The 27,996-nt window shown below is 40.6% G+C and overlaps 1 protein-coding gene across 1 annotated transcript; it reads right to left on the bottom strand.

Annotated features, from left to right (window-relative positions):
- fam163ba (family with sequence similarity 163 member B, genome duplicate a) lies at positions 1 to 27,955 on the bottom strand. Its single transcript, XM_034198123.1, has 3 exons — positions 26,979 to 27,955; positions 4,604 to 4,719; positions 1 to 2,501 (listed from the first exon to the last, which is right to left on the bottom strand). The coding sequence occupies exons 2-3, from the start codon at positions 4,694 to 4,696 to the stop codon at positions 2,061 to 2,063; spliced, it is 534 nt and encodes a 177-aa protein (XP_034054014.1). The 5' UTR covers positions 4,697 to 4,719; positions 26,979 to 27,955; the 3' UTR covers positions 1 to 2,060.
- Between the last annotated feature and the right edge of the window lie 41 nt (positions 27,956 to 27,996).

The following is a 27,996-nucleotide window of genomic DNA, read 5'->3' on the forward strand; positions in this document are numbered from 1 at the left end:
AAGATTTTCACACCATTTTATTAGCAACAATGTGTGTGTTAGTTATATATTAGAAACAAGGACAGAAACGTTTCTGCTTCACTGTACTGAGTCTGAAAAACCAGCTGGATCATAAAATAAAGCAAGTAATTCATATACTGTAGGGAAAAAGCAACACTGCATTTGAATATACACTTGTAATAATAATAATCATAATAATAATACATTTCTCTTTAATAAATCTTTATGGCACAAAGTTTCCTGTGCAACTGTCACATCTGTTTAAAAGGAAGGAAAACATAGCATTGAGAACTGTGTGTGTGTGTGTGTGTGTGTGTGTGTGTGTGTGTGTGTGTGTGTGTTCGTGTTGTAGTGTATTTGCAGGAAAGCACATGTCACATGATCGCTGATAAAATCAACAGAGAGAGAAAGAGAGAGGGAGTGTGGGTACAACAGCATCTACCATCCATTTTAAAGGAGGGGCGAGGGACAATCCAATCAGCTTTAGGCCCCTCACAAAGCCACAAGCATTATTTTCTTCATGAAATCAAGCGGTAAATCATTTCATTCGTGAAACGTGTGTTCTGTGTTCTACTCCTCCAGCTATAGGCCGGTCAGCCAAGTGCAGAAAATAAAAACAATCCTGGGAAGGAACTCTCTGAGTACCTCAGAGAAGAGCAAATGTTTCTCAGTCCATCGAGTTGAGAGAAGAGAGAGACTAAAGTGTGTACTATGGCCTGTTAAATACTTAAAGATGTGCCTTCAAATGGGAATTAATCTTTAGCCCATGAATCCATTTATCAAACCAGAGACAACACAAGAAATTCAGTGAAGAGTCTAGAAGAACTAAAATAACTATAAAGCCTTGCCTTAAAAATGTCCTCTGACTGCCACAATTACAACTTCAGTCTATGTTTTAGCCTTAATCTGTAAAATAAACATTTACAAAATAGGTTTTGTCACCTGGTTGGAGCACTCTTCACATTAGCATACATTTAAAGGGCAAACTTGCAGGTCTCCCTTGAAAAAGAGATCTATGATCTCAATGGGACCAATCTGGTTAAATAAAGGTTTGAAATGAAATGAAATGAAACTGATACAATGCATTCACCCATTACAAGAAATGTCTAAAATGTTATTGCAACCCACCACAGGGTTTGGTTTACATAGGGGGGGTGAACGATTGTTTTGAAGTGAATGGAATAATAATCTCGTTATAACAACTGATCAAGTTATACACACACGCACACACACATGCAAGAACAGTCACACAAATGCAAGAACTTAAAGTATCCCCCCTTTGGCACCTACAGTCACTCCGCCTGCATGAACACAGAGGTCAGTCTCTGCTGAAGTGTGTTACTCTTTGTGTCAGCAGACACTCAGAGAAACCAGTCTAAGTCAAAATGGAGACCTCTATGAAATTCTGTGGAAAACAAGCAGGGATTTCCATCTTCTGTGAGCCCTTTATGTCTTAAAATATTATGGCCTAAATTATCTGAAATGTCATTGGATGGCAGCTAAAACATGACATCCCCCCTTTCTCCACTGGTGGTGAGTGATATTTTATAATCTTTATAATCTGTGGATGGAGGAACAGGCAGATCATCCCATCACGGGAGAGGGAAACACTGGACTTCTCCTAATCATATTTTGTTAGTATAGCAGCTATGACAGAGAGAGAATCCCTGCCGATTATGGTTTAAGGGAATCTGTGTGTCTTTCAGGCCACGAGTAAAAGACACAAACTTTATCAAATGGTTAAACAAATTCCTTTTTCATTGTTAAAAAAGAGCTATTTAAAACAAAACAAAAACAAGACGTGTGTGTTATTGGTAAATGCACAATACTTTAAACTATCGTGGCTCAAGTGTAAGGTCCTGGACCTGAGCATAGTACCTTGGAAAATCCTGTCCTGAGAGCCATCGGAGTCCTTCAGTCTGCGAAAGGTGACCAGTAGAAGGAGACAAGATTAGACCAAACTATGGACTAAACTGGTCTAGACGACAAAAACAGAGTCTTGTTTAGGCTATCCCTATTCATCTGAGCACACACTGACAACGAGTTCAAACCTCACCCAGCTAAACATCAGTGCTGATGCTGCAGCTGCGTGTGAACATGTCCCTCATCGTAACCGACCGGGCCAGGTTTGGTTTCCGGTAGTTTGAAATGTTCACAGGCACTGGCAGGTCCAGATCTTGCTGATGCACGCTGCGGTAGCTGATCCGGTCGCCTCCATTCCTCAAGCCATCAGGTTGATGGTGGATCTGCGGCTGAGGGGGCGGCTGCAGGTAGAAAGGCAGGTCATAGTGCGTACAGGATGGACAGAAGGTCTGTGAGCGTGTCAGTTTCCTGGCCAGGGGAGGGGTGGAGAAAAGGGCGGGGCCATTGGAGATGGAGGAGGCGGCGGCCGTAGCCGCCACAATGTTGTGATTGGAGTGGACCGGAGGAAGGCGGGACGTAACAGCGAAGTCTGGCTCCTCCTCCTCCGACTCAGACTCTTCCTTCTTGCAGCAATAATACTGGATGGAGGAGGAGATGGCGAGAAAGATGATGGGGAGCAGAGATGACAGAAGAAGAAGGGATAGAGAGACAGGGAGAATATTAGGGACCAAATTATGTCAAATAGAGAGATGAGCAAAAGAAGAGTTTCAAAAGTGGCATAACAGAAAGATAATGATCAATAAAGAGAAAGCGAAAGGCATTTATTCCACTGAAAAGTCTGCATGGCCATGGTGTTAGCAGAAGCACAGCAGAATACATTATTTGGCAAGTTCTTTGAAATGCACTTAAAGCCATTAAGGTATAGGTCAGCATCTATATTCTACTAATAATGTTTTTCCAGTACTGTCTGACAATGCTTGCCGCCACAAATCCTGCGATTTTGTGCATATTGAGGAGCTGCCATACGAGGCTCTGGCCAAACATTTGGGAGCAATTTAGAGTTCAGTGATGCGCTCAAGGATACTTCGACACATGGGAGGAGCTGGATATGCACTAACCCTGCCATTAATTCTCTACCTGCTGACTCACAAAAAGATACATTTGTGCCCATTACCTTTAAGATAACGGCAATAACAGCATTGTGTCCCACCACAGGTTTTTATACTAAGAAGCAAGATCATTAGTTAGCTTTACAGTTACTGGTAGCAGGATTTCGTCACTTTCTGACAGAGCCAAGCTAGCTGTTTCAACCTGTTGACTGTCTTAAATTCAAAGGACAGATATCAATCTTTTATTAAACTAATCTCAGTCTTAAATTAAGCATATTCCCAGAAATATTGAACTATATCCTTTGAGAAACTATTTAAAAACTTGATGAGGTTCTTTGTTAACTGAATTTGTTTCAAATTTGTTTGCCAAACATATTTTTTAACACTATTGAAAGGCCATGCAGTGAAATGCACAGGGGAGTAGTTCAGTTTAACAGAATGGAAACGGCATCATTTAAAACAGAAACAAACCCACATGCTTTAATAGCAATCCACAAACTGTAGTAATGCTTCCCGGTGGTGTTGCTAGTTCAACACCAAAGATATTATGGCTATTTCTTTTTGGGTGCCGTGATGGCTTTTATTCTTCAGTGTTGTAGCAATCTTGGACCTTTCCTATTCCACTCACTGTAGAAGAGATGATTTACCTTAAGATCTTTCTGTCTTTAATGTACAAGCTTACATGCTTTGACAGCCAAAGACCAGGACCATGACTGACACACATGCCCCTTTCACACCAACGCGTTTTCAGGCTCCGGCTCGGAGCTGGAGCCTGAAAAGTACCGAGAGTGTTTGCCTCATTACCATAAATGTACATTTTAGCTACGCTAGCAGAATGGCCCAAGGAATGGCAATGTCTCATCAGACAGTCCGTCCACCACTTTGGTCTCTGGGATGGATAACCCTGACATTTGGATGGGTTAGGATGAATCGTGTTAACTTTGGTAAAACCCTGACTTTCTTTCACGTCCCATCATCATGTTCATTTGTCCAACTGTGGTTTAGGATCATAACAACTGTAGTGCCAATGAGCAAATCTTAGCATGCTGAAATGCTAAACTAAAATGGTCAACACTATCAAGATAAAACCTACTGAACACCAGAACGTTAGAGATGTCCTTGTTAGCATGTCGGACAGTACCATCTAGCTGAGCATTGAATAGCTGTTTTACATGGCTGTAAATAGTCTATTTTTTGTTGAAACCTATATCAGTGTGTTTTACAGGAACATGATCATTTTAAAGGGCACCTATCCTTACAAAGATTAAATTGTCTTTAAGATTACAACAAATCAGGGCCACTATTCCCTGATGAACATGCCTGTCTATCGCTGTATTTTTATGCAATTCTAAACACAGCTCGAGAAACATTTTCTACTGCAGTAAAACCCAAGCTTGAGAAGCCTTGGCAGACACAGACAAAGAATGCTGCTACGCTCATCAATTACGTTTTTTGGGTTAAAGGAACACGCCTATTATCCTTGCTATTTGAGGTTGCAAACACAATTTCCCTGATTAAAGCAGCTATGCTTATGAATAGGTTCTGAAGGACACCTTTAACTCGCAGCTCATGCCAACTTTCTGAGAAAATACAGGGATTATAACACTGTCTGAAAGCAGCTGTGGCCTCACCTGTAGCCTACAGTAGCACAGTACTGCGATGATAAGGAGTAATATAACCGTAGCTAGAATTCCACCAGTGATGACCACTGTCCCGGCTGTCATTCGAATGGCTCTCCATCAACACCCTGCAGAGAGCAAGAAGAGAGAAGGATGACAGAAGAGGGTCAGAGAGAAAGAGTGGAAAAGAGAAGAGGAGGGAGAGAAAGCACACAATTAATCAGCACAGTGGCTTCATTAAGTAGATTATAACTGTGTGTCATCTCAGTGGTGCTTATTGAATTATCAAGCAGTTAGGAAACATGTAATAGAATCATCCTACAAATGCTGCTCATATTATAGATGGGATCTCAGGCTGAAACACATAAGGAAAATAAGTGTGAGAGAGAGAAGGAAATCAGCATTCAACAGCAGAGCAGCAACAGAAACAAGCTGCAGGAGAGCAAAGAGATAAATGGATTGTAGTAGTGAGGAGAGTTGAAGTGACTGAGCAGGTGATAGAAAACAAAGACAGAGCGAGTGGCTAATTGACATGGAGTGAGGGAAAAAAAGGTCAAGATGAGTTGAGTAATAGGGATAGGAAGGGATTTGATGAATGATTGTGAAATCGAGATACAAAGTGATGGAGTGGATGAAGAAGGTGGTGTGAAAGACAGACGGGGAAAAGTGATACCTAAACAGATGGAAATGAAGAATGTATGGGAGAAACAGGGGATGAAGGGATGAAGACAAAGGAAAACAGGGTTTTTGGATGACTAATAAGATGGAAAGTGTGCATAAGAAGAAGGGAGATGAACAGAGAAGGGATTTTGCTGAGATTTTGAGATGTGAAATATTCAAGCTGAGCACACGGTTGAATGAAAACAGATAATGTCTTATGCATGCACCGAGCCAGGACCCCAAATTCATTATAACCCAGAGACTTTTGTTCATGCCCACTGCTTTAAAAGTAATAAAATACATATCCGTAAGTCTATGGTCGAATTTAAAAATAGAAATATGAAACGCAGGTATACTATAACACCAACTTTGGGAAGGAAATAATTCTGGTGACAATAATAGTCACAAAAGTAAAAACAAATCTAAATGCTGTCTTTGCGTTAATACTAGCCTATACACAGAACATCACAATAATACTATAAAAGCAATACTAAACAATTTGCACTTGTGATACAACCTTTTCCACCAACATTACATTGATTGATTTTTAACAGTTTGAAGCATTGTGACCAAAAATAAATTGGTGCTCAATCCGAAAGTTTGTTAACGGCAGAAACCAAACATTAGCACTTGACCTGAAGTGTGAACTATGAGATCTTCAGTGGGCTTGTCATGTTCTACAGGTTGGAAATAGAGGATTGAAAAGGCACAAAGAGAGAAGTCTAGTGAGAAATTGCCTGATTAAAAAAAGAATGTTCAATAATTTTAGTAAGTGTAGGTCCATACTTGTTTTTCAGTTTAAGTTAATGCCATCCGCCATCTTTCTTCTTTTATTTACTATGCTCTACATTGTTCACCCTAAGTGAATGACACATCATTGATACACGGCTGAGCTTAAAACTGGCATAAGGATTCCAAGAACCCTGACCAGAAGTGGTTCAGGAAGAACCTTAGCTTATTTTTTGGAAAAAGGGTTAAGTGAGGGTTTTCACAATGAATCAGCATTCTGAGAGCATTGTTTCCCTAATGAGAGACATCTCTTAATGAAGAATCAATCAGCAGGAAACAGATGTGTGTGATCTGTGCCCTTAAGTCAGAGGTCAAGACAAAAACAAATGGAGATGTTGATCTATGGTTAGCCGATTGAGCTCTGCAGATTTGTCAAGTGGATCTACTGTTATCTCTCTTGCTTTTTTGCCATTGCATTGTATCGTTTGTTGACTTGCTTATATGCAAAAATTGCTTTCAATATTTCATTGTTTCATGTAATTCATTTAAGCAGCGTATCTTTGTGTGTGCTTCACAATACCAAAAATGATGATCTTCCTAGTCCTTTAGACAGCCAGTCTTAATTAATTTGTAGATTCAGGTAGTCTATATTACAGTTTCCATGCGGGTAGAAATGACTGGACTGAATGATCCAGAATGTCATAAGAACATTTGCAGCAGTATGATTGACTTGAAGCTGAACTGACCTCATTCTCAGCTTATTAGATCAATGCTTCCCTTTAATTACCTCTTTTCAGTCTCCACAGCAGCTGGATTACAGGAAGAAGCCTTGGGCATGGAGGCTTTAAATGTTCATTTTACTCTTGAAAGTAACTCGCATTAATCACAAACATTGTAATATCATTCAGGTTGTCAAAAGTAATTGCTTTTCTCTGCCTTCCTCACATTGTAAAGAATTTGAGGCTGTCACATAACTAAAGAGTTGGAGCCCCGCAGCAGCCATCAACAATATCTGAACCCTTACCTGCTCACTGAGGCAGTTATCTGTTTCACAACAACAGCAGCCTAAATCAAACAAAACTAATCACTGAACTGAACTTTTTCACACAAAAGTACATTTACATGTAGAATTGAGGCACTATGCAAGATGTATATGGAGCTTAACGGCTCAATGGCAACAGGCTTTCAGTTGTTACTATTAATGCAAAACATATTTGCCTTTGCTAGCTCAGAAATGTCACATTAAAGATGCATTTTTATAATCAGTGGAGATTTTCTGGAATAATCTTGCAAATACCATAGGAAACAGGTTCTCCAATCCTCAAATTGCATTTCATTTCATGCATTTAATGACATGTCTATGACCTTCTAACAGTGATATATAGGAATAGATGTTGACATTAAGAGTTAGAATCATCATCTGTAAATCATGTTGCTGGTAATGCGTTTGGCTTTATCTCTATGATCCAGTTTTAGCAAGTACAGATCAGCTCTGCATTTCTAAATATATATATTATTTTACCTTTTCTTAAATCGTGCTACTGTCAGTGTGGAAAAAGTTGTGACTCAGTTTCCAGGTTTAGCAGCATTCTTGTATATTTGGGGAAAACCCTGCAGACACTTGACAGATGTGGGAACAGACCTTTTCCCCTTCATTACATGCACAATCTGGAAGTGTCATTGGACCACACAATCACACTGCATTGTGGATAATTGCCTGAAACCAAAAATAGGACAGCAGGCTTGTTGCTAAGCTATGACTCAATGATGCGAGCCATTATCAGCAGCAAGCACACAGCAGTATAGCCCGACGTTGTCAAGATATAACTCAACTGTGACATGAACACACCCTGAAATGATGAAAACATAAGAATAGTGAGGTAAATGCAAACAGTCATGCTCTTTACTGCTATCCCAGTATGCAATTTACATTGAATTTGTGCCTGTCTGTACATCCTGGACTACACAAGTCTATGTGTGTACTATTGACTGACAGCTCTGACCTTCTCACCCTGAAACACCTTTAAACCATGTTGAATTCCTCTGTGGATATCTTGTCTAAACCCCATCAGCTTTCATTGTGATATTTCTCTCCATGGAGGCTCTATAAAGTTAGAATAGATCAGTCTGTCTCTGCAGTATATGTGCTCTGTCTACAGACAACACAGCTACTCCCCTCAGGCAGGAATACAGCGGGACTCTAATCCAATCTCCAGGCCACACAGTCCACCAACCAAATCAATATGAAGGAACATCAGGAACAGAGCGTTATAGTCTTAGAGTTAAATCGAAGAGCTACATGTGGTGATTTTGGGACTTTTCAGGAACAGAGAACGTAAAAATGGAGGAGTTTGAATGTCTGTCTGAAATTTGGGTTAAAGGTAGGGTAGGTAAGAATGGAGAAACCAGCTTGAGTGCGCTAGAATTTGAAACTACACAGCCGAAAAATCTGCCCCTTCCTTCAGACTTCCTTACAGAGCCCCTCCTCCAACACACACAAACGCGCACATGACCAATGAGGGCACGAGATAAGTTTGTGCACAGATGGAAGGCTGACAGGCAGGTAGGCCATCCAGTTATTTTAGCCGGGCCGGCTAAAATGATTGGTCGTGCTTTTTACAGCGCCACGGCTTCCACAGATGAATTGTTTTAATGTATTTATTGTCAAAGCATTTTATATATTCATTGCTATCGGGATGTTAAGAGCATTCCATGGAATATAACTAAAAGTTTCTGAAGTGAATTACCTACCCTACCTTTAAGCTGAGATATAGTGATGTAATGTACTGCAGGCCTTTTATCAAATATTCACTAGCAGTAGGCTACTGCTTAAATTAGAGTTTGTTAAATATCAAAAATCTGTCTGATCATAACGATGGGCTTAAAGTGTTACTAATCAATATCTTAATATGTGTTTGAATCAATAACAAAGGATACAATTATCCCCCAACTCTGCAATTCCCCTGATCTTAATTGAGTGTTTTGGCATCTTCCAGCTCATTGTTTAGTTTCTTACGTCCTGCTAATCTATTGTTTTGGTTCACTCTTTACTTATCACTGTTGTTTCTGATTGCTGCAGGCAATTTTCTGCCACCTGCTCAGCAGAGAGATATTACCAACTAGCTGGTGATTAAAGAGAAGCTTTAACCAGCTAAGAAGCCAGATAATTCCCTCCAAATATTATTCTCAACAACTCAATGTCTAAATGACTATTCCTCTTTGTCCACCGAATGTATATCAAATGATAATATGTCAATATTGTATTTACAGCTTGTTATACAGCCCCATGCAGCCATAAAATCTATTCGGCTTTAAAAAATATGGTATGTTTATGGTATACTAAGTACCATGACCCTATTGTGCATTCAGGCAATGTGTTCATTTAATAGAAAACAACATATCATTTCTAGATAATAATAGATAATAACAATAACGCCACACACACACACACACACACACACACACACACACACACACACACACACACACACACACACACACACACACACACACACACACACACACACACACACACACACACACACACACACACACACACACACACACACACACACACACACACACACACACACACACACACACACACAGAGCAGAGATTTTGCTGGGATTTCACAAAAACAGCCATGATGCAGAATACTATTAAATATGTATAGGATGTGTATGTTTTACAATCAAAAACTACTATAGAGGATGCACGAATGCATGCACGCACGCACATGCAACACGCACACATTCGTTTTTTGTGCAGGTAGTGTGTATCTCCTGGGGCACCCTTAATCAGAGCAGTGTGTGAGGGATGTGTTGCAGTGAGGCGATGAACACTGTTAATTATTTAACCCTACACAAACACACCCGCACGCACATACACACACACTCACAGACATTCACACATTGTGAAATAGTACTGGTGAAAGGCATACTTGTCTGCTCCGCTTCTTTTTTTGGTATTCGTCCCCACGAGTGACAAGAGGTTAGGGGCAAAGAGGAGAATAGCAGCAGGCACACCCACACACAAACACTCAAAATCACATGTAATAATTTTAGCACTAGCTAACATGCTCAGACAGTGGGCTTTGGAAAAAATTGCCATGCTTTGATAAAACATGGCAGGGATCACAGCAGAGGTCTTGCTAGGAATAATGGCTGTTGACAGGCTTTCAGTGGAATGGGGGAGAAGTACACAGTTCAAACCGGAGAGACGTGATGTAAGAATTACATATTTATTGTTTACACGTCATATGAATGAAATGATTGCCATGATAATACAACAGGAGAATGTAATGGTGTTTGGCGATTAGGCCCCGGTTTGCAGGATAATCATTCAGGAGGGAAAGCACCGCTCCGATGAAATCCCCGGGGTCTAGACACTGGTGGTGGTGATGAGTAGGTGAGACCGGTCTGAAGGAGGAAGGTTTAGCTTTGTCCTGAAGGAGACAGGAGGCGAGAGGGGTGGAGGCGGGTTGCGTGTAGTCATCTGCAATGACAACTGACAGGGTGGAAGAGCAGGCATTTAAGGAATTTAGCATGTGCAGCGATTGGCTGCTGAGGGGTGACGCCCTCGTATTTAATGAGGGGGGAAGGGAGCCATAGAGTGACGTGTAAGTGACTCGTGTTAGGTCTTCCTTATTGAACTTGCGCTAAAGCTTTCATTAGGTGGTGTATTCGAGTCATACACAAGAGACACTAACATGCCCGAGAACAATGGGATGAGCCCTATTACAGCTGTAGCTGTCAAAAAGTGATTTCCGTCATGTATTTTCAGCCATGTCCAAAGAACACAGTGCATGGTTCTCTGACACATAATGTTTGAAAATGTTTAATTACTGACATTCTTTTGAGCGCTAAAGTTCATATGCCAGGTGTTTTCATGTCACAAAAAGGTCTTAGATAACAGAGCTCTGATTTGATAATGAAAAGAAAGACACAATGAACCTTTCTTTGTGACATAATCTGTTTGATTATAGCTCTCTGTCGTTGATGAGTCGGCGTCTACCCTCTTATAAACTTAGCAATCAGTAAGCATTCAACTAGTGTTTGGAAAAGTAGTTTTCACCTTCAGTATGAATCATCTTATCGGAAGAAAATGAATGCAATTATTAATGCACATTCATCACATCTACATTCACATACATTACATTGATGTGTGATGCACCATCATTAAGATAATGAAGCGCCACTGAGATCCACTTTGTACACTTCATTACTTTTCCTTTGGAGCACAACCTGTCCTGCTGTATAGCTGGATTGCTTCAACTTTTTCTTTTTTTTTACTTTCTCACTATGAGTTAGCTGAGACTCGATATCATTTTAGGGTTTGTGAGTTACATGTGGAACCACAGCCAAGAGACAGTTAGCTTGGAATAAATAAACATTTTCAAAAACGGGTAATTTTGCAGAACGAAGACAAATATAGAAAGATTGTATAGTATGTCAATTAATTAAATTTGAGTCAATTGTAACACCTGAACAATAGAAATGTTCATATCTTTTAGTATAGTGTGTGTCTAGAGAAAGGGGTTTTCACCAGCAAAAACATATTCTGTAGAGCAGAGGTGCCCAGTACGTCGACCGCGGTCGACCGCGGGGGCAATGCTGGTAGATCACGAGTCATTCATAAAAAATAAAAAATCCAGCTCCGTTAAAATAGACAAAACAGGTTTTGATCCCTCCTCCCTTGTCCTCCCTGCCACTTAATTCAGGAGTTTACTTGATTGACAGAAAAAGCGACCTATCGCTTTCCAGTCTGTTGCAAATGCAACAGAATGCAAAGCGATACAAAATCAGTCAAGTGCCGGGAAAACTCAAATGTAAGTTAAAGAGACTAACAACAAAATCAGTGCAGGACCGAGCAAGAAGCTAAAGAATGGGAGGAATAATATTTTTGTTGTGATGTCACATTCAAAGGTTATCTGCCTTATTTGTAAAGCAAGCGTCGCTCTGCCAAACAAAGGTAACGTGGAGAGGCATTATCGGAGTATTCACAAGGCATATGACAGCGACTTCCCTCCGAGTAGCGAGTTGAGAAAGGTCATGTATTATTTCTACACAAACATTATCTCGCAGTCTTAGTGTCGCCAACTCGTTTCTAACATGCAAAAAGACACAACAATTCGTCGATGGTCGGTGTATTTTCGACCTTTATCTCTCTCTCCCCTGTCTGTGTGCGAGGGGGCGGGGCAGTTTACACACACGCAGCTGCTACATGCAGCAACACACGGCGGGGATGGTGGAGAGAAGCGCTCCAAGGTGTGGTTAAATGTTACCCGTCTTGAGGTGGAGAATGCTCCTTGCCAAGAGTGTTTAGCATGTAAGGGCGGTAATACGAGCAATTTGTCTAAACATTTAGTAAAAGTGCTCCACATTCAGACGGAGGAATGCACCGGGTTCAACTGTCTTTCTAGTAGCTCTGTAGCCCCATCCACGAGTAACGTTTCCACGTCAGGTGTTATGTATGCTAGCAGCAACACACGGAGTTAACTCAATTATACAAGCATGGGTTAATGATTAGAGGAAACTGAGTTATTTATTTTGTTAAAGTTTCAGCTATTCTGTTTACAGTTCTGTCATCACATTATTTAATACGATTAGTTAAAACATTGTTGTTTCTTTTGATGTGAAATATTATTTATATAATTTGATTAAAAAGCAATGTTAATTTTGTTCACAATTTGTTAAGTTAATTTAATAATATATGTATTTTTGAATCAAGTATTCATCTTTATTGTCGTCTTTGTTAGTTTCCACATGCCTAAAACAACCTCAAGCTAAATCTAAAAGTTGATGGCTAAATAAGAGCGTTTGAGAAATTGTGCAAGGCATACAGTAATAGTCCGAATAGTCTAATTTGATAATCGATTAATCGATAGATTATCAAATTAGTCGTTTGTTGCAGCCATGTATAAATAAAACGTGTTATTCAGCAACCCTTGCAATTTGGGATTTTATCTTTGGTTGGTAGACCTCGGTGAGCTGGTCATTTCAAAAGTAGCTCACCAGCCAAAAAAGTGTAGGCACCCCTGCTGTAGAGGTACATCTTTAATCCTCTATAAAGGGAAATTGCAATTAATGTTTTAATTCAAATTGAATTGGTTTGTTTAAAAAGCCCTTTTGAGGCTGCATTGAAGATGCATGAAATGTCACTGTGTCAATACAAGTTAGAATTCAAATGATACTGAAGCCTACATGTTCAAATGTTCCCCCATGAGGAAGACGATAAGTTCACTAAACATTAACATTATGAATAATTTAGCTGAATGAAAGTGAGTTTAAGCGATGATGAAATGGTGCAAAATTGATTTGACTGGATGTTTATTAATTAATTTTTTTATCTCCATTAAGCCATAATACAAGTAGTAATATATCCTCAACTTCCTCTTTAAGCCTTGTCACAATATTTCCCCGTCTGGCTGCACTGACCCTGACTGCTGCATTACTTGATTCTCCCTCTCAGGATCCTGGCTCACCCTGTTCCAGCGTAACATTTCACCAGGCGTACAAAAATGTTTCTTTGTGTCCCTGAACTCGAACCTCATCCCTCCGCTGAAAGACACTGACAAGCCTGGCCCAACTCTGACCTTGAATCAGGTACCAGGGAAATCCAGAAGGCAGTGGGGAGATAGAGGGAGATTTGGGGGTTGTGGGAGAATTAAAAAAGGAACTATTCCTTATATGCAACGATAATTGGAAACCAGAAATAGTTTGTATTCCTCTCATGAGTCCCACTGCATTGCCCAGAAAAATATTTCTGTTATAAGTGCCCCTCTGTGGATGATATATCATAAAGATTGCTCTCAGCTTGTAGGAATAAAGCACCATGAGGGCGTTTGAGAGACCTAATGGTGACCTGGGGGTCTCTTCATTTAATTACATAGCTTGCTAAATGTCTCTCATCCATCTGAATGACCTTGCTTAGTAGCTGTTCCAGTTCAGATTGCATGCTGATGTAATGTAACATTACACGCGGTGTGCATGCACTGGAAATGACGAAGCATGCCCTTCCTTGTGCAACACATACTGTATTTTTAGACAATGGTTTTCAAGGTTTTCCTCTGGAGTCCCAATACATTTTTAGGATTATCTGAGAATGTTGTGGCGCTATAATGTGGCCAAATTGTAGATAACGAAGCACCTGTAATGTTGCTCAACATGAAGACGGGATTTTGTCGCAGTTTTTAAATTAAACCATGAAGCAAGAAATAACCACAAAGGCAAAACTAATTATGTTCCCATTTCCATGTTTCAGGGAAAAAACATGGTTCTCTCAAAGCAATTCTCCTTCAGATCAACCTCTCCTCTCCTTATTGCTACAAATATCTTTTGACCAGTGAACTTTACCATGCTTAATCCAAAAGGGATCTAATAAAGCTGTCACCTGTAATTACTCGAGCCTGTGGCGGGAAGCAGTCAGCTTTGATAATGTGTACAGAAACATAATGGAACATGTATTGTGTCACAGTCGAGTACTGTAATTGGCTCATTTGGAGGACACTTTTTTTGCTTTTGTGCTCAGATAAAGGCTCTAAGTTAATTTAAAGCCTTTTATTGTCATTATACACAGAGTACAACGAGATTCAGAGTGCAACATGTCAGTGTCAAAAAAGCGTTCATAAGTTCAAATTGTGTATGGTGTGTGTGTCATGTTGCAGCAGACAAACTTATTTTACTGCAGTTTCAAACAATGCCTTTCACTTTGAACTATATAAAAATCCAACAAAGAAATATTTTTAAATAATGTCATCTATCTATCTGTCATTATGTGAGCATCTTCTTCCAAATTTGTCTTTTGCCCTGAATGGTTGAAGGAATGGGCTTTCACTTTTTTATCATAATTGCATATAATCACTGCCACTGCACTTCCTCCTCCTCCCCTCCGCCATGCCATACTCTACCCTCTGCTGTGAAAATAATACCACTAGCCTGGGTGTGACAGGCTATAATCTTGGCACCAGCAGGAGCTAAAGTTAGCTCAGAGATATTACAGTGCTTTGAACTTCACAGCTGATGGATTGAAGGGCCCTGAAACTGAGTTTTGTGAGCGGTAAAAATGTGTCCTTAGAGCACTTGTCATGGTAACAGGTGGGCTTAAAAAATGATTTTTAAAAAACGTTTTTTTTTAATTCAGTGACAGTTACTGTAGACCTTAATCTTTACTTTTGACCTGACATAATAAGCTAATTGTATCACTTAAATCCTTTTTTTGAGAGCATTCAGACTGGTTCTAGATCATAGACAGTATATAAAAAGTGGTTAAGTCATTTGTGAAATAGATCAGCGGGGACATAACTACAAACATTTTAGAATTCACTTTCATGAACTGAAAAAAACGCATGCTGCAAAAGGATTGAAGTTCTATGACAAACAAAACTAAGTAGAAAACTTGTGAAACTAGTGATTTACAGAACGGAGACTTATGGGAGAAGAGCCAGAGGAGTGACAGCTGGAGGCAGCGGCAGCACGAGGGAAAGAAAAACAGCCAAGAACATCCGGAACACAGCAAAATGAAGTGAGAAAAGTAGCAAGGCAGAGGGACATGACCAAAAATGTATAATAGGTCAAAAGTGATAAATAAATGAGTCTGTACATTGTTTATGAGCTCCTGAATATATCCAGTAATGAAGAAAAAAACAGTAATCCTGACAAAAGCCTGGAACAGAACCAAACATATTATATTCCAGTTAGGTCTGTTTACGGAATGGCACTGATGAGTCATGACATGTGCCAGCAGTTCTGGACACATAACAAAAACCACAGGCCACAGTGGTCTGCTACAGAGGCTCAATAATGGCCCAGCGCCACCAGATGGATGAATGTCAGCTTGGTGCATCAAGGCCATTAGATACACACAGTAATCGAGCATAATTAAAACCAACACATGAGTAAAACTGGCCGCTGTCTGATTTACAGCATAGTGGAGGAAAGTGTACATACTGTGTGTGTTTCTTGGTGTGAATACATACAATTGTTAAGTGGGAAAGCAAATATTAATGTCTTATAGAGCACACTATTCCAACATCTCTTCCCCACTCTAAAACACACACTTACTTCCAGCAACTTCCCTCTAATAGCATGAGTAGTAGTTACTGTTTCTGCTTAGCGCTGCATAAATATAACAGACAAGAGCGGCGATACAACTCGACAGCATCTCCAGTCTCACGGCCCCTCAGAAATAAACTGCTGTTACCACAGAATATTAGTCAGTCGAGAGAGATTTATGCAAACTCTGTGCGCTCTTTCATATTGAATAATAACAATAATGAAAATCTCAGCACCTTCCGCTCACTCTTGGCACAAATAATCACCCCATGTTTGTTTGTGTGTAGTGTGCACACAACTTTAAACAGGATCATAACAGTAGCTGCTGGCTCACTCCCGGTTTATAAGTTCAGTGTCAATCAAGAAAAGTTGCAGTGACAGAGGAGACAGTCTGTTGTGACACTCAAAGCTACGTTTGGACCTCATGGTGCGAAAAAGCAGACAGTTCTATCCTGAGTCGGTCCCTAAGTTAATACATTATTGCAAAACATGTGAAAGTGTAATATTACGAACACCACACACACACACACACACACACACACACACACACACACACACACACACACACACACACACACACACACACACACACACACACACACACACACACACACACACACACACACACACACACACACACACACACACACACACACACACACACACACACACACACACACACACACACACACACACACACACACACACACACACACACACACACACACACACACACACACACCCCCTCTGGCTACAGGCTCTGTTCAGGGTAATACACTGCCCTCAAATGAATTGAATTCCTGTTCCCTTCCCTGAATTAGATAAGACACCATTAAATTACATTTGCTCCTTGACACTTGACAATGATATCATTCTAATTATAGACTTTTTCCTCACTTTGCCTTCTCTCCCCAAGCAACAGCATGGCACATGTCATTGTGTCCCTCAGAAGGGCATAGCTTAGTTAGTTTTAGTTTGACTGACATGTACAGATTGTGAGACAATGGGCCCTTAGGTAACAATATGTCAGATTCGTCCCACCGTGTCTCCATAAAACAAGACAGTACTTTCTAAAAAGTATAATTTCAGTCATTTTGTGTCCATCTGTAGAGGTGTTGCATCTCCTTGCAGTGGTTTTTCGGTTGTTCTGCAGTCATTGTCCATTTCTATGATTGTCCAGCATTTATTTTTAGTCCTTTTACATTTCTGTGAGGTAGTTTGTGTCTTATTTTGGGTTGTTATGTATACTTTTGGTGTCTTTGTGATGTTTATAGGTGTCAAGCGTCTCTTTGCTGTTATTTTAGGGTGCATGGGGTATTTTGTTATTCAGGCCCCTTGACCCCTAGGAACCAGTTTGATTAATCCATCCAGGTTGACTGGTTATATTGTGTTTTAAAACATCTCCATATGTCTCCAATAAGCAGCCAAATATTAAAACTGTGAATGACATCATGTGAGATGCTTAAAGGCATTTTAACATGTATGACTTTGTTTGAAGATGTATCTTATTAATCTGTCCAGTAAAGATGCCTATATAAACTCTGATGACATCTGGACCAATTTGGCTTCGGAACAAAGGATCAAGTTGGGATCAAATCATTTCCATAAAAAAAATCTACCGCAATGTCATTGTTTTTTATGAGTATGTTTTTGCATATTCCAGAGGACACATGTTGCCTCACTATATGAAAGTGACAGGGCAGTTTCACTTTGTGACAGCAGTTGTCTTTCTATACGGAACATGCACAAAGGCACTTCTCTGTATTCCTTTAGAGTTCTTTAACAGTAGTAGTCTACATTCAAAACTGTAGTAAACACTCCGAATTTAGAACCTGTCAACCCAGCAAAGATAACACCCTTGGCACCCTGCCAGACACATCATTCACTTTTTGTCGTCTTTACCTTGCGTTTGCATTCACTGCCTCTCTTTATCTCCACTTTCTGTCTTGTTGTCTCTTTTACTTGATCCCTTTCTCTGTCTGTTTAGCCTCTCCTCCCATTTGCTCTGCTGTCTCTGTCGGCCTCTCTGTTCTCCACCACTTGTTCTCTCTGTCTGTCCAGTTGATGTACACTTCCTCAGGGAGCACGGGCAGCACTCGGTTTTGAAAATCACTTTGAGCAGCAGTGCCACACACAAGCAAAGACAGCGCCTCTGACTCAAGAGATTGATAGATCCTGCTGTGCATCACTTTGTGTTTTAAGCGCAGCGTGTCAAGCAAACATGGTATTCACAAGAAGTCACTCAACTGACAAAAGTCTCAGAACAGTCAGACGTTACTACGCGTCTGCTGCACTGATGAAATAATCACACAACTGTGGCATATGACAAAATGCACTGTGAAAAACAAAACAATACCCACAAAAACTGGCACAAAAATATCATTCATTCTGTGACTAACGCTAGAACGTCCAAACCTGAGGAAACAACATTTGATTTGTGTTCAAAAGTTCAATAGCAAGGTTTAAAATACTGTACATGTTATTTGACTTGTAATTGCAGTGTGAAATCAGTTTACAGAAATGTGCAATATATATGAAACCCTACAGAGCTCCTGTCTGCTTTTATTTCTGTCTTACATTTGAATCCCCTAAGAAGAGAAACATATACATCATGTATAATGATATGCAGTAACATAAAGAAAAAGTCAGAGTAAGAAACAAGACACTTAAATATTGAATGCATTACATCTCCAGTATTGTAAAGATGTCTACTGTGTGTCTTCAGAGGTCTAAAGGAGGCAGGAGCAATGCATGGTGACACGAAGGAGGTAGGGAAGATGGTACAGATTGAAGGAGACAGCATGAGTGGGAGTGATAAGTGGAGTAAACAGAGGAAAAAAGGTAGAGGGCGAGAGAAGAATTAAATGAGTGATAATGCGGAGAACAAATGAAGAAGAAAAGGCATCAGAGGACACTTTGTGACAGGATAGACGCCCTCGAATATATGTAAAGGTGGTCGAAGGAAATAAAAAGGAAGATTGCTAGTGTTAGTGCTAATGGTCAGTGCTGTTTAAAATCAGGTCTCCAGTTACTATGGCGACAGGGCTATTACAGACTGACATTTAACCACCGTCTTTTCTGTTTTTTGAGTGGGTGGTTTACTCTTAAAAGTTCTATCTGTTTTGTACTTGAACCAACTTTTCCCCAGCACTCACTCACTGTATGCTAATCTCTAAGCTGGTACAAAATAAAGCACATTTCAGTCAGACAGAAGTGCAGTAATGCATAATAAGATACGACATTTTTGAAAAGACAGGAATTTATGAATGAGAATCTCTCGTCTCATGTGCATTTCTGTTGTGATCAACTCTTATGGCGGAGTCAGTCACGACCTTGCTGAGCTTGCTTGTTCCTAAATGTATTTTCGCTTCATCACTTTCTAAAAGGACCGTGTCGTCGACGTGTGCAACTTTTTTAGTCTCAGATTTAACATTATGCAGCTAAACTTGGCTGTTCTCATAATGAGTGAGTAGGCTTTGGATCATAAAGTTCGTAATGAGAAGGCCCCTAGGCTTCTTTGAAAAGTACCCAATATCGTAGGTTATACTCATAAAGAAAATATGCAAATTAAACTTGGTCTGAGTAGTGTGCCATCTGCCTTTATATATAGCGAGCCAGATTAAAGGGAAAATTACACTTTTCATTAAGTATGTTAGTTCTATTTTGGAACCTTTGTAATAATTCCACAGTTATTTGAACATTGTATTCACTTCTATCAAATACTGAGATCTGCGTGAGCGTGTACCCTAAATCACCAGTTTCAACATTTGTCTTACATTTTTAGAAATCAAATCTTAAAATAATTGCACTGTTACACCTTTGGAACATTACTTCATTAGTCTTTGCAGAGCTACTTCCAGGATCAACCTCTACCATGTTTCGGAGCATACCGTTTTTCTGTAAACTGCCTGATGTTGTGACTGCTCACTTTGCTTGACCTTATGGTGGAGTAATGTCTTTGTGTCTCCTGACCTCAGCAAGTGTAATTTGCTGTGTAAGCTGTTCTTGGAAAAAAAAGCCCCACTGTTTGTCATATTCACTAACACAAGTATTGATACTATTCATGACAAATTAGCATGGCAACACACATACAACCTTGCTAATGAAGCTGCCATGTACAGTATGAGGGACATGAAGGGAAGAACAATCATTTGTTTTATTCTGCTGCTGTTTCTCCTCACCCTCTTCCTGTTCGTCTTCCCCGCCTCTCCCACCTCCCTTCTACTCTTTTGCAATGAGCTTCAGTTTTACAATCACTCTTGGGGATGAGGGCAGCTGACCAAAGCGCGTGCTTGCACCAGGAATGCGTGCCGGTGTCGGTGTGGGAACTCATCTGTGCGTGAGCGTGATGTGTGAGCATGTCACGGTGAAGCCGCTGAGGGGGAGAGCGGAGTGTGGGGCCGAGGGGGAGGGGAGGAGGGATGGGTGGAGGAAGGAAGGAACGGGTGGTGACTGTTTAACATGATCATTGAGCAGCCATGTTCCCTTCCCCCAGTCTCAATCCATCCCCTCCACTTCTCTCTTCTCCCCTTTATCTCCACCACAGCAGATCTATCATGACTCGCCTCCCCATTTTAAAGGTAATCAAGCTGATATGTGAGTACACTTTAAATGCCCAGGAAATAAAAGGCAGTGGACATGCTACCATTGTAATTGCATTCACTCTTAGGTGGTTCTGCCAGTTGTTAAATCCTCCCTCCTCCTTGTCTTCTACTTCCCCTGCTGCCTATTTTACAAGCCCTCTTCTTCGTCTTCTTTCATCACCCATCTGTCTTTGAAATGTGGTTTCTTCCATCCTACTCATCTGCTTGTCCTTCAACTCCCTCTCCCTCTCACTCTCTCTCCTCGTCTCCCTCCTGCTGTAATGGCTGAGAGGCTGATAGACCAGCAGCAGCAGCAGCAGCAACCAGACCAGAAACACACAGTCACTCATGGCCACGCTCAGAGGGGGGCTTCAGAGTGTGTGTTTGTGAGTGTGTGTGTTTGTGTGTGTGAGCATGCAGGAGTATGACTGATCTCCCAGGGGGCCGAGGTTGTTACGAGGGTCACTGAGGAAGTCGCCATGGGAACATAAGCCCTGCCTTGTCTTTCATTGTTATGGCCCTCAAAGAGCACAGTATGTGTTTGTGTCTCAATTTATTTTTCTTCGTAGTACACAACATGAGTTTAGTCCCAGTTGTCATTCCTATACTAGCATTCAGTTAATCCGCATATAAATATATTATATTTCAGAACATACCAAACATTATATGATTTCATTAAATGCACAGAATACATGTAATCTCACATGAACATGGATCTAAATCATCCACCACATCCCACCTAAATACACACTGAAAGAGGACCTTACTAGGTAGTATTCAACATTTTAATTAACTAAACAAATATATAGAATATAAATGAATACAATATAAAATTAAGAGAGGCAATCTAAACAATCCAGTTCAGAAAAATAATGCGGATAACATTTTTTTTTCAAACAAATCTGATATAGGCGTTGGCAGGGTGTGCATATAGGTCAAATAGGGTTGCCAAATCTTTCTGAAAGTACATGTGATGTTACAGCGTGGAATTCAGCATATATCTAGCTATTGGGTGATGGAAAACCAGATTTCCAAACCACCGCTATCCAGTGCTTTAAACAGTGTCTATAAACCTTTATGTTTAGTTTTTCAAGTTTAATAGATGGTTGTAAGATTCCCTTACAATCAAAATTGGCTTCAACACATATTTAACCTCCTGTATGTGTATGGTGTACTATTTTAATACCTGCATTTGATAAACATTTTACCATTAGCTCAGGCATTTACAATATAATATGATATTGAGTGCTTAAAACCAGTCACTGTGGTGCTAATACAAAGGCAGCATTGACGTGATTTGGAAAAATATCAGCACCAACATCATAACATAATTCATGGTAGCTCAGTGAGTCATACAGCAGAGGAGTCACAGGTATCAATCTGAGTAAGTGTGCAACCTTCAACTCTCTTTGCCCCCGGGAAATTAAAGGAAAAACCTACAGTAACCATCTTAGTTACATGTGGGAACACCACCTCAGAGCCTCTCAGAGCCTCTCTGTTACTTGAGGAATAGCACCAACACCAGTGTTTCCCCTATATATAAATAGTGGCGGCGCAGCGCTGCTGCTGAAATATGCGCGCCGCTACTAGGGGGCGCCAGCCAGGTACCCACCATTTTTTTTAATGGGATAATAATGGGATAAAATAATAAAATAAGAATACGTTTTTCATTTTTGATTGTTGGTTATGTGGATTTGTAGTATTTGTGTTACTGTATGTTCAATAAAGGTGTATTTTTGCTCAATCTTGAGACATTGCCACTGTATGTACTAGGCAGGGCCGACATAGGCGGTCGCCTAGGGCGCCAGATCTGGGGGGGCGCTGCGTTGGCAGCTCTGGGAGAAAAAAAATAAAATGTTTTGACCGTTGGCGCTCATCCTAATTTTTGGCCTTGATGTAACAACATTCATAATTAAGTAAATGTAACACCCTTTTCACCCGGTTACACTTTTCATTTGCCCTGTACGATGGGCGCTGTAAGTGATGAAAGTGGGGGATGTTGGCTTATCTGGTGCCCACAGCTCACAGCCAAAGTGCGAGCATGAGAGCGAACGAGGGAGAGAGAGAGAGGGCGCACCGGTACCGGCGCTGTTGTTATTAGAATCTGGTGCTAGCTGCGCTAACGGATATAAGAAGTAGATGTTTCTACAACCAGGGTGGAGGAGAGCTCTCCTGTCAGACTGAGAGGCTCAGTGGGGTAAAGGACTCTCTGAGTGTTTAGATAGTTAATTTTAGTCTAAGTTATCACAGTGGGTCTCAAACGTTTTGACCACAAATTATGTAAACACATATTTCCAAGGCACTCCTTTATAATTATTAGGATAAATAAAAACAGGTTTGAAATCATTCCAATGTATACTATAGGACAGTAAACCAAAAATATCGTTTAAAGTTGGAGAGGTACAAAAATATGCATAAATAAATAAATGTTAACTAGGTAAAATAAGATATGAATGAACAACAAAAATAAAATAAGTAACATTTATTTGTTATTGGCTATGGTAGGTTATTGGTTATGTTCATATACTTATTTAATTATTAAAATGTAAACTGATCTTTTTCATATGGGTGTTTTAGAGGTGTACCCCCTAGATCAGGTCTCTAGTAATTGTGTGCTCAAAGTGCACCAGGTTGTAGCATTTTACTATTCCCCCGGACCCCCCTAGAGGATGTGATGTCCACCCCCCAATTCAAACATGATACTGAATACATTTGAAGCCATTTGGGCATATATAATATATTACCTATGTCAATAAGTTTCTGTTTTTGTAGTGTATTTGTCTTTTGTAGAGATTTTTCATTTATATATAAAATCTCGCATAGGGCAGCAAATTGGCTAGAACCGGCCCTGGTACTAGGCCTCAAGAGCCTTTCGTGTGCTGGCAGACACATAGAAACAAATTGGCGTGGCGCACTTCGCACGTGCACACACTAAAAAATTCTACGCTCACATTATGCTGGGCCCACGTGCCTTAGCACCGCTGCTATGACTCGAAACACTGAACACATTTTCCTTCATTTGGTTTTTTGATGATAAAGCTGGAGAGCACTGAGATATGGTGAATGGGAAAGCAAAAGCATATTGGTTTCTATCCTAATCATACGCTCAGTGACCCTTCGTGCCCTGTGTGGAGGCATATTGTTTCCTGGAGTTATTTATTCAGGTTTATTCTTGAAATGTACTGCACTCTTCTTAAACGTTTCAATGAATGAGAAGGAGGAAAGTATTTAGGGAGATTAGCTAAGGTAAACAGAAATGTGGGAATCAATAACTCCAAATCACATCTGCCAATGCAAAAGCAGAGAAGAAAATAATAAAGAGTATTCATCCTCCGGTAAACAGAATATTGCCTGAACTTTGGACTGAAACAGTACATAAGCGTTTTGATACTCCAACAGCTAATGAGGCTGTATTATATGGCTTTAGAACACATCATAGCACAGAGACAGCTCTGGTTAAAGTCACAAATGACATTCTAATAGCCTCAGACAAGGGACCTGTCTCTATTCTTGTTTTGCTCGATCTCAGTGCTGCATTTAATACTATCGACCATGATATCCTATTGCAAAGACTAGAGCACTTAGTTGGCAATGGCATACAGGGAACTGCTTTAGGCTGGTTTAGGTCCTATCTATCTGAACGCTCTCAGTTTGTACGTGTCAACGATGAATCTTCCACGCAAACCAAAGTTAGCCATGGAGTGCCACAGGGTTCAGTGCTCGGACCTATTTTGTTCACATTATATATGCTTCCGTTAGGCAATATTATAAGGAATCATTCTGTAAACTTTCATTGTTATGCGGATGATACTCAACTATATTTATCAATCAAGCCTGATGAAATTAATCATCTAAATAAAATTCAAGACTGCCTCAAGGACTTAAAAACGTGGATGACCTTACATTTTTTTATGTTAAACACGACCAAAACTGAAGTTATTGTACTTGGCACTAACTATGGATGGCATTAATTTGGCCTCCAGTGAGACTGTCAATTTCAAGGACCGCCTACTTCCATCTACGTAACATTGCAAAAATCAGGCATATCTTGCCTCAAAACGATGCAGAGAAACTAGTCCATGCATTTGTTACTTCAAGGTTGGATTATTGTAACTCCTTATTATCAGGGTGTACCAAGAAGTCAGTCAAGTCGCTTCAGCTGATTCAAAATGCTGCAGCTCGTGTTCTAACCAGAGTTAGGAAAAGGGACCACATTACTCCTGTTCTGGCTGCCTTACACTGGCTCCCTATAGAACACAGGATAGAATTTAAAATTATTATTCAGGCGCCATCTTACCTTAAATAACTCATTATACCCTACTGTCCTACTAGGGCATTGCGTTCCAAGAATGCAGGGTTGTTGGTTGTTCCTATAGAGTCTCTAAAAGTACAATGGGAGCCAGAGCCTTTTCTTATCAAGCTCCACATTTGTGGAATCAGCTTCCATTTTGTGTTCGGGCGGCAGACACCATATCCGTTTTTAAGAGTGCGCTTAAGACCTTCCTTTTTGATAAAGCTTATAGTTAGGGCTGATTAGATTCAGCCCCTAGTTTTGCTGATATAGGCTTAGTTTGTCGGGGGACATCTTACTTCTTCCTTCTCTCTGTCTATACCTGTGTACTCTCATGTTCCGATTAACCCAGCTTCCCCAAATGTCTTTCTTTTTGGTGTCTATATACGCCGGGATCCGGAGTCATGGATGATCCTGCGGTCCTGTGTCCTGGATCGCGAGCCCTGGATCTTGAGTCGTGGCTGTGGTCCTGGATCATAAGTCCTGGATGGATATCCTCGTGGATTCATCTTCCTATTATACACACATGCATTTCCAAACATTTGGTCTACCTATGTTGCAAATGTATTATCTTTTCAATTTACACACGGCATCTATTGCACGTCTGTCCGACCTGGGAGAGGGATCCCTCCTCTGTTGCTCTCCCTGAGGTTTCTCCCATTTTTCCCTTTAAACTGTGGGTTTTCCCCGGAGGTTTTTCCTTGTACGATGTGAGGGTCTAAGGACAGAGGGTGTCGTATTGTCATACTGATATTCTGTACAAACTGTGAAGTCCACTGAGACAAGTGTAACATTTGGCTATATAAATAAACATTGATTGATTGATTATATAGTGAAGTTATTTTCAAAGAAGTTCTCTTTCAGACTTGGGTTAAAACCCTCTTTTTATTTGACTTAACATAGAATTCTCTTTTCCCAATAAAATGCCCTCGTTCTCATGTAACCTGTTTGAATGTGTGCGAAGGAGATGCGTTTGGCTGGAAACTATGATATAGATGTGCTATGGGAATTTCACAATAAAGGCGTTTGTTAAAGATAATGAAATGTATTGATATTTTGCATTGATGCTATTGGATGATTGATCATTAAATCAGTGCATTGATCCATATCCCACACCCCTAAAATACTTAACAAGTTATCCCCAAGAATATAATGGTTCATTCCTTCACCATAACAGAATAAGGGTTTATGTTAAAAAATAACCCCAATTACCTTTAAGACAAGCATCTGGGGCCCAACTTTCTTCTCCCCTTGTGTTCCACCAAATATATTCTTACAAAATATCTAAACACTCCATAAGCTTAGATTTCATTATCCCAGCTACACAGTTAAGCTGGTTAGCTTCATCCAGCACAGTGTTTTCCGAAACACAGCGTAGGCGGTTGGTTGCATTTGCATCCATTTGCCTGAAATATTTTCAGCATTTTAACTGAATTCAGTGGACTGCTTTCGTGTTGCACTGCTTTAATGCTGCTTGAGATGCATTTTCACCCTGCCTAAAAATATCTGAAGCGAACAGTTTGGATGTGACCATGGCTAACAGTTGGTGACAGTAGCAGTGGCTCATGAGCCATGCTGTTTTGTCAGCATGTGGTGAGCCGGCCAGCCAGCAAGTCAGTCATACAAAAGAATCACTGAACTTCTCCCTTTGCCTTTACCCTCTCTCATCTATCCCTCTGTTTATATATATCTGTAATATATATCCACAGCTGTACCATGGTTCAGTTTAAGCTGCTGAAAACACACTCTGCTATTTGTTGTACTTAGAGGGGGGTATATGGACCATACTGAATTAGAAATGTTGTAGTTTGAATAAGAAAAGCTACCTGCTAGAAGACAAGTGTGGATCTGTCCATGGTGCTGAAATTAGAAAGTGATGTAGCACTCTGCTTCCCCATCTCCATCCATCTATCTATCTCATCTCCTTTCCAAACTAACTACTAAATAGCATGCATGACTCAACAAGAAGATGTATCCGGTTTGCTATCAAACCAATGTTGAATCCAACATAGGAAAGAGTGTATGGAGAATAAAAGAACATCTTATGTACTTATAGGATGAGGACTCTTACCTGCAGAGATAAGAGGAATTCACCGGGTCACATCTAGGGTAGAAGTGGCTCCCTGGAGCTCAGGTCGCGTCCTCTGCTGGTTGTAGATTGTGTCGACTTCAGTCACTGAATAGTGAAACCAATAGCAAAAAAGCCCAAATGTCAGCAAAGTAATCAGCAAAACGCTGAAGTGCCAGTAAGTCAATCGACTTTAGTCCAACAAAAAACCGGTTGGCTGACCCTGTGTAGTTGCTAGTTTAAAAAAAAGGTAAAATAGTACATGTGTGCTTATTCTTTGTTGTCGGACTACTTTTCCACACCAGTCCTTTCATTCGCATGCAAAACGTTTTCTGTCCAATTCCAAACTCGCAGAAAGACACCCGAAAAGCACTCCAAAGATGATGAAAAAAACGCTCCAATAGTAATTACAATGCCTCCGGAAAGACGCGTCAGCCACACACCACTGCTTGTCTGGAGTTGTTTGAACAGGAGAGACCGCTTCACCAACGCTGCTCTCAGATAAAGCACTCCTACGCAAACATCATCATCAGCCTCAGCAGCATGTGTGTTGGAGGAGGAGACGAGGTGATAGAAAATCTCGACATCTCCATTTCAACCACCAGTTCCCCACCGTCCGAGGAGGTCGAGGTCAGATTTTTGCTGAAGCGATTCCACACAAATCGACGCGGAGCTTTCCCCCCCTTATTAATCTATGTATCTATCTCATCCCCTTCTCCTGTGTGTTTGTCTCTTTGCGCCGCATGTTTGGCGAAAAATTAGCCAGCTGCTCGCCTCTCGGGCTACTAAGTGTCCCCGAGAATACCGGCTGCTGTATATTTACATGCACGGTTCCTGGATTTCCGCATATAGTTGCTGATTCCTGCAGAGAGAGGTCCGGCGCTGCGCGGAGACGAGTCAAATGAATTCAGAGGTGGCTCTTTACTGCCTGCAGACCCAGTGAGTGATGCAGCCTGAAGTGTGCAGCCTGAGAGATGGCGCTTTAGTCACAGATTGGCGGTGGGTGCTATAGAGAGAAGAG

This window comes from Gymnodraco acuticeps, unplaced genomic scaffold (assembly GCF_902827175.1).
Source record: "Gymnodraco acuticeps unplaced genomic scaffold, fGymAcu1.1, whole genome shotgun sequence".
Taxonomy (NCBI): Eukaryota; Metazoa; Chordata; class Actinopteri; order Perciformes; family Bathydraconidae; genus Gymnodraco; species Gymnodraco acuticeps.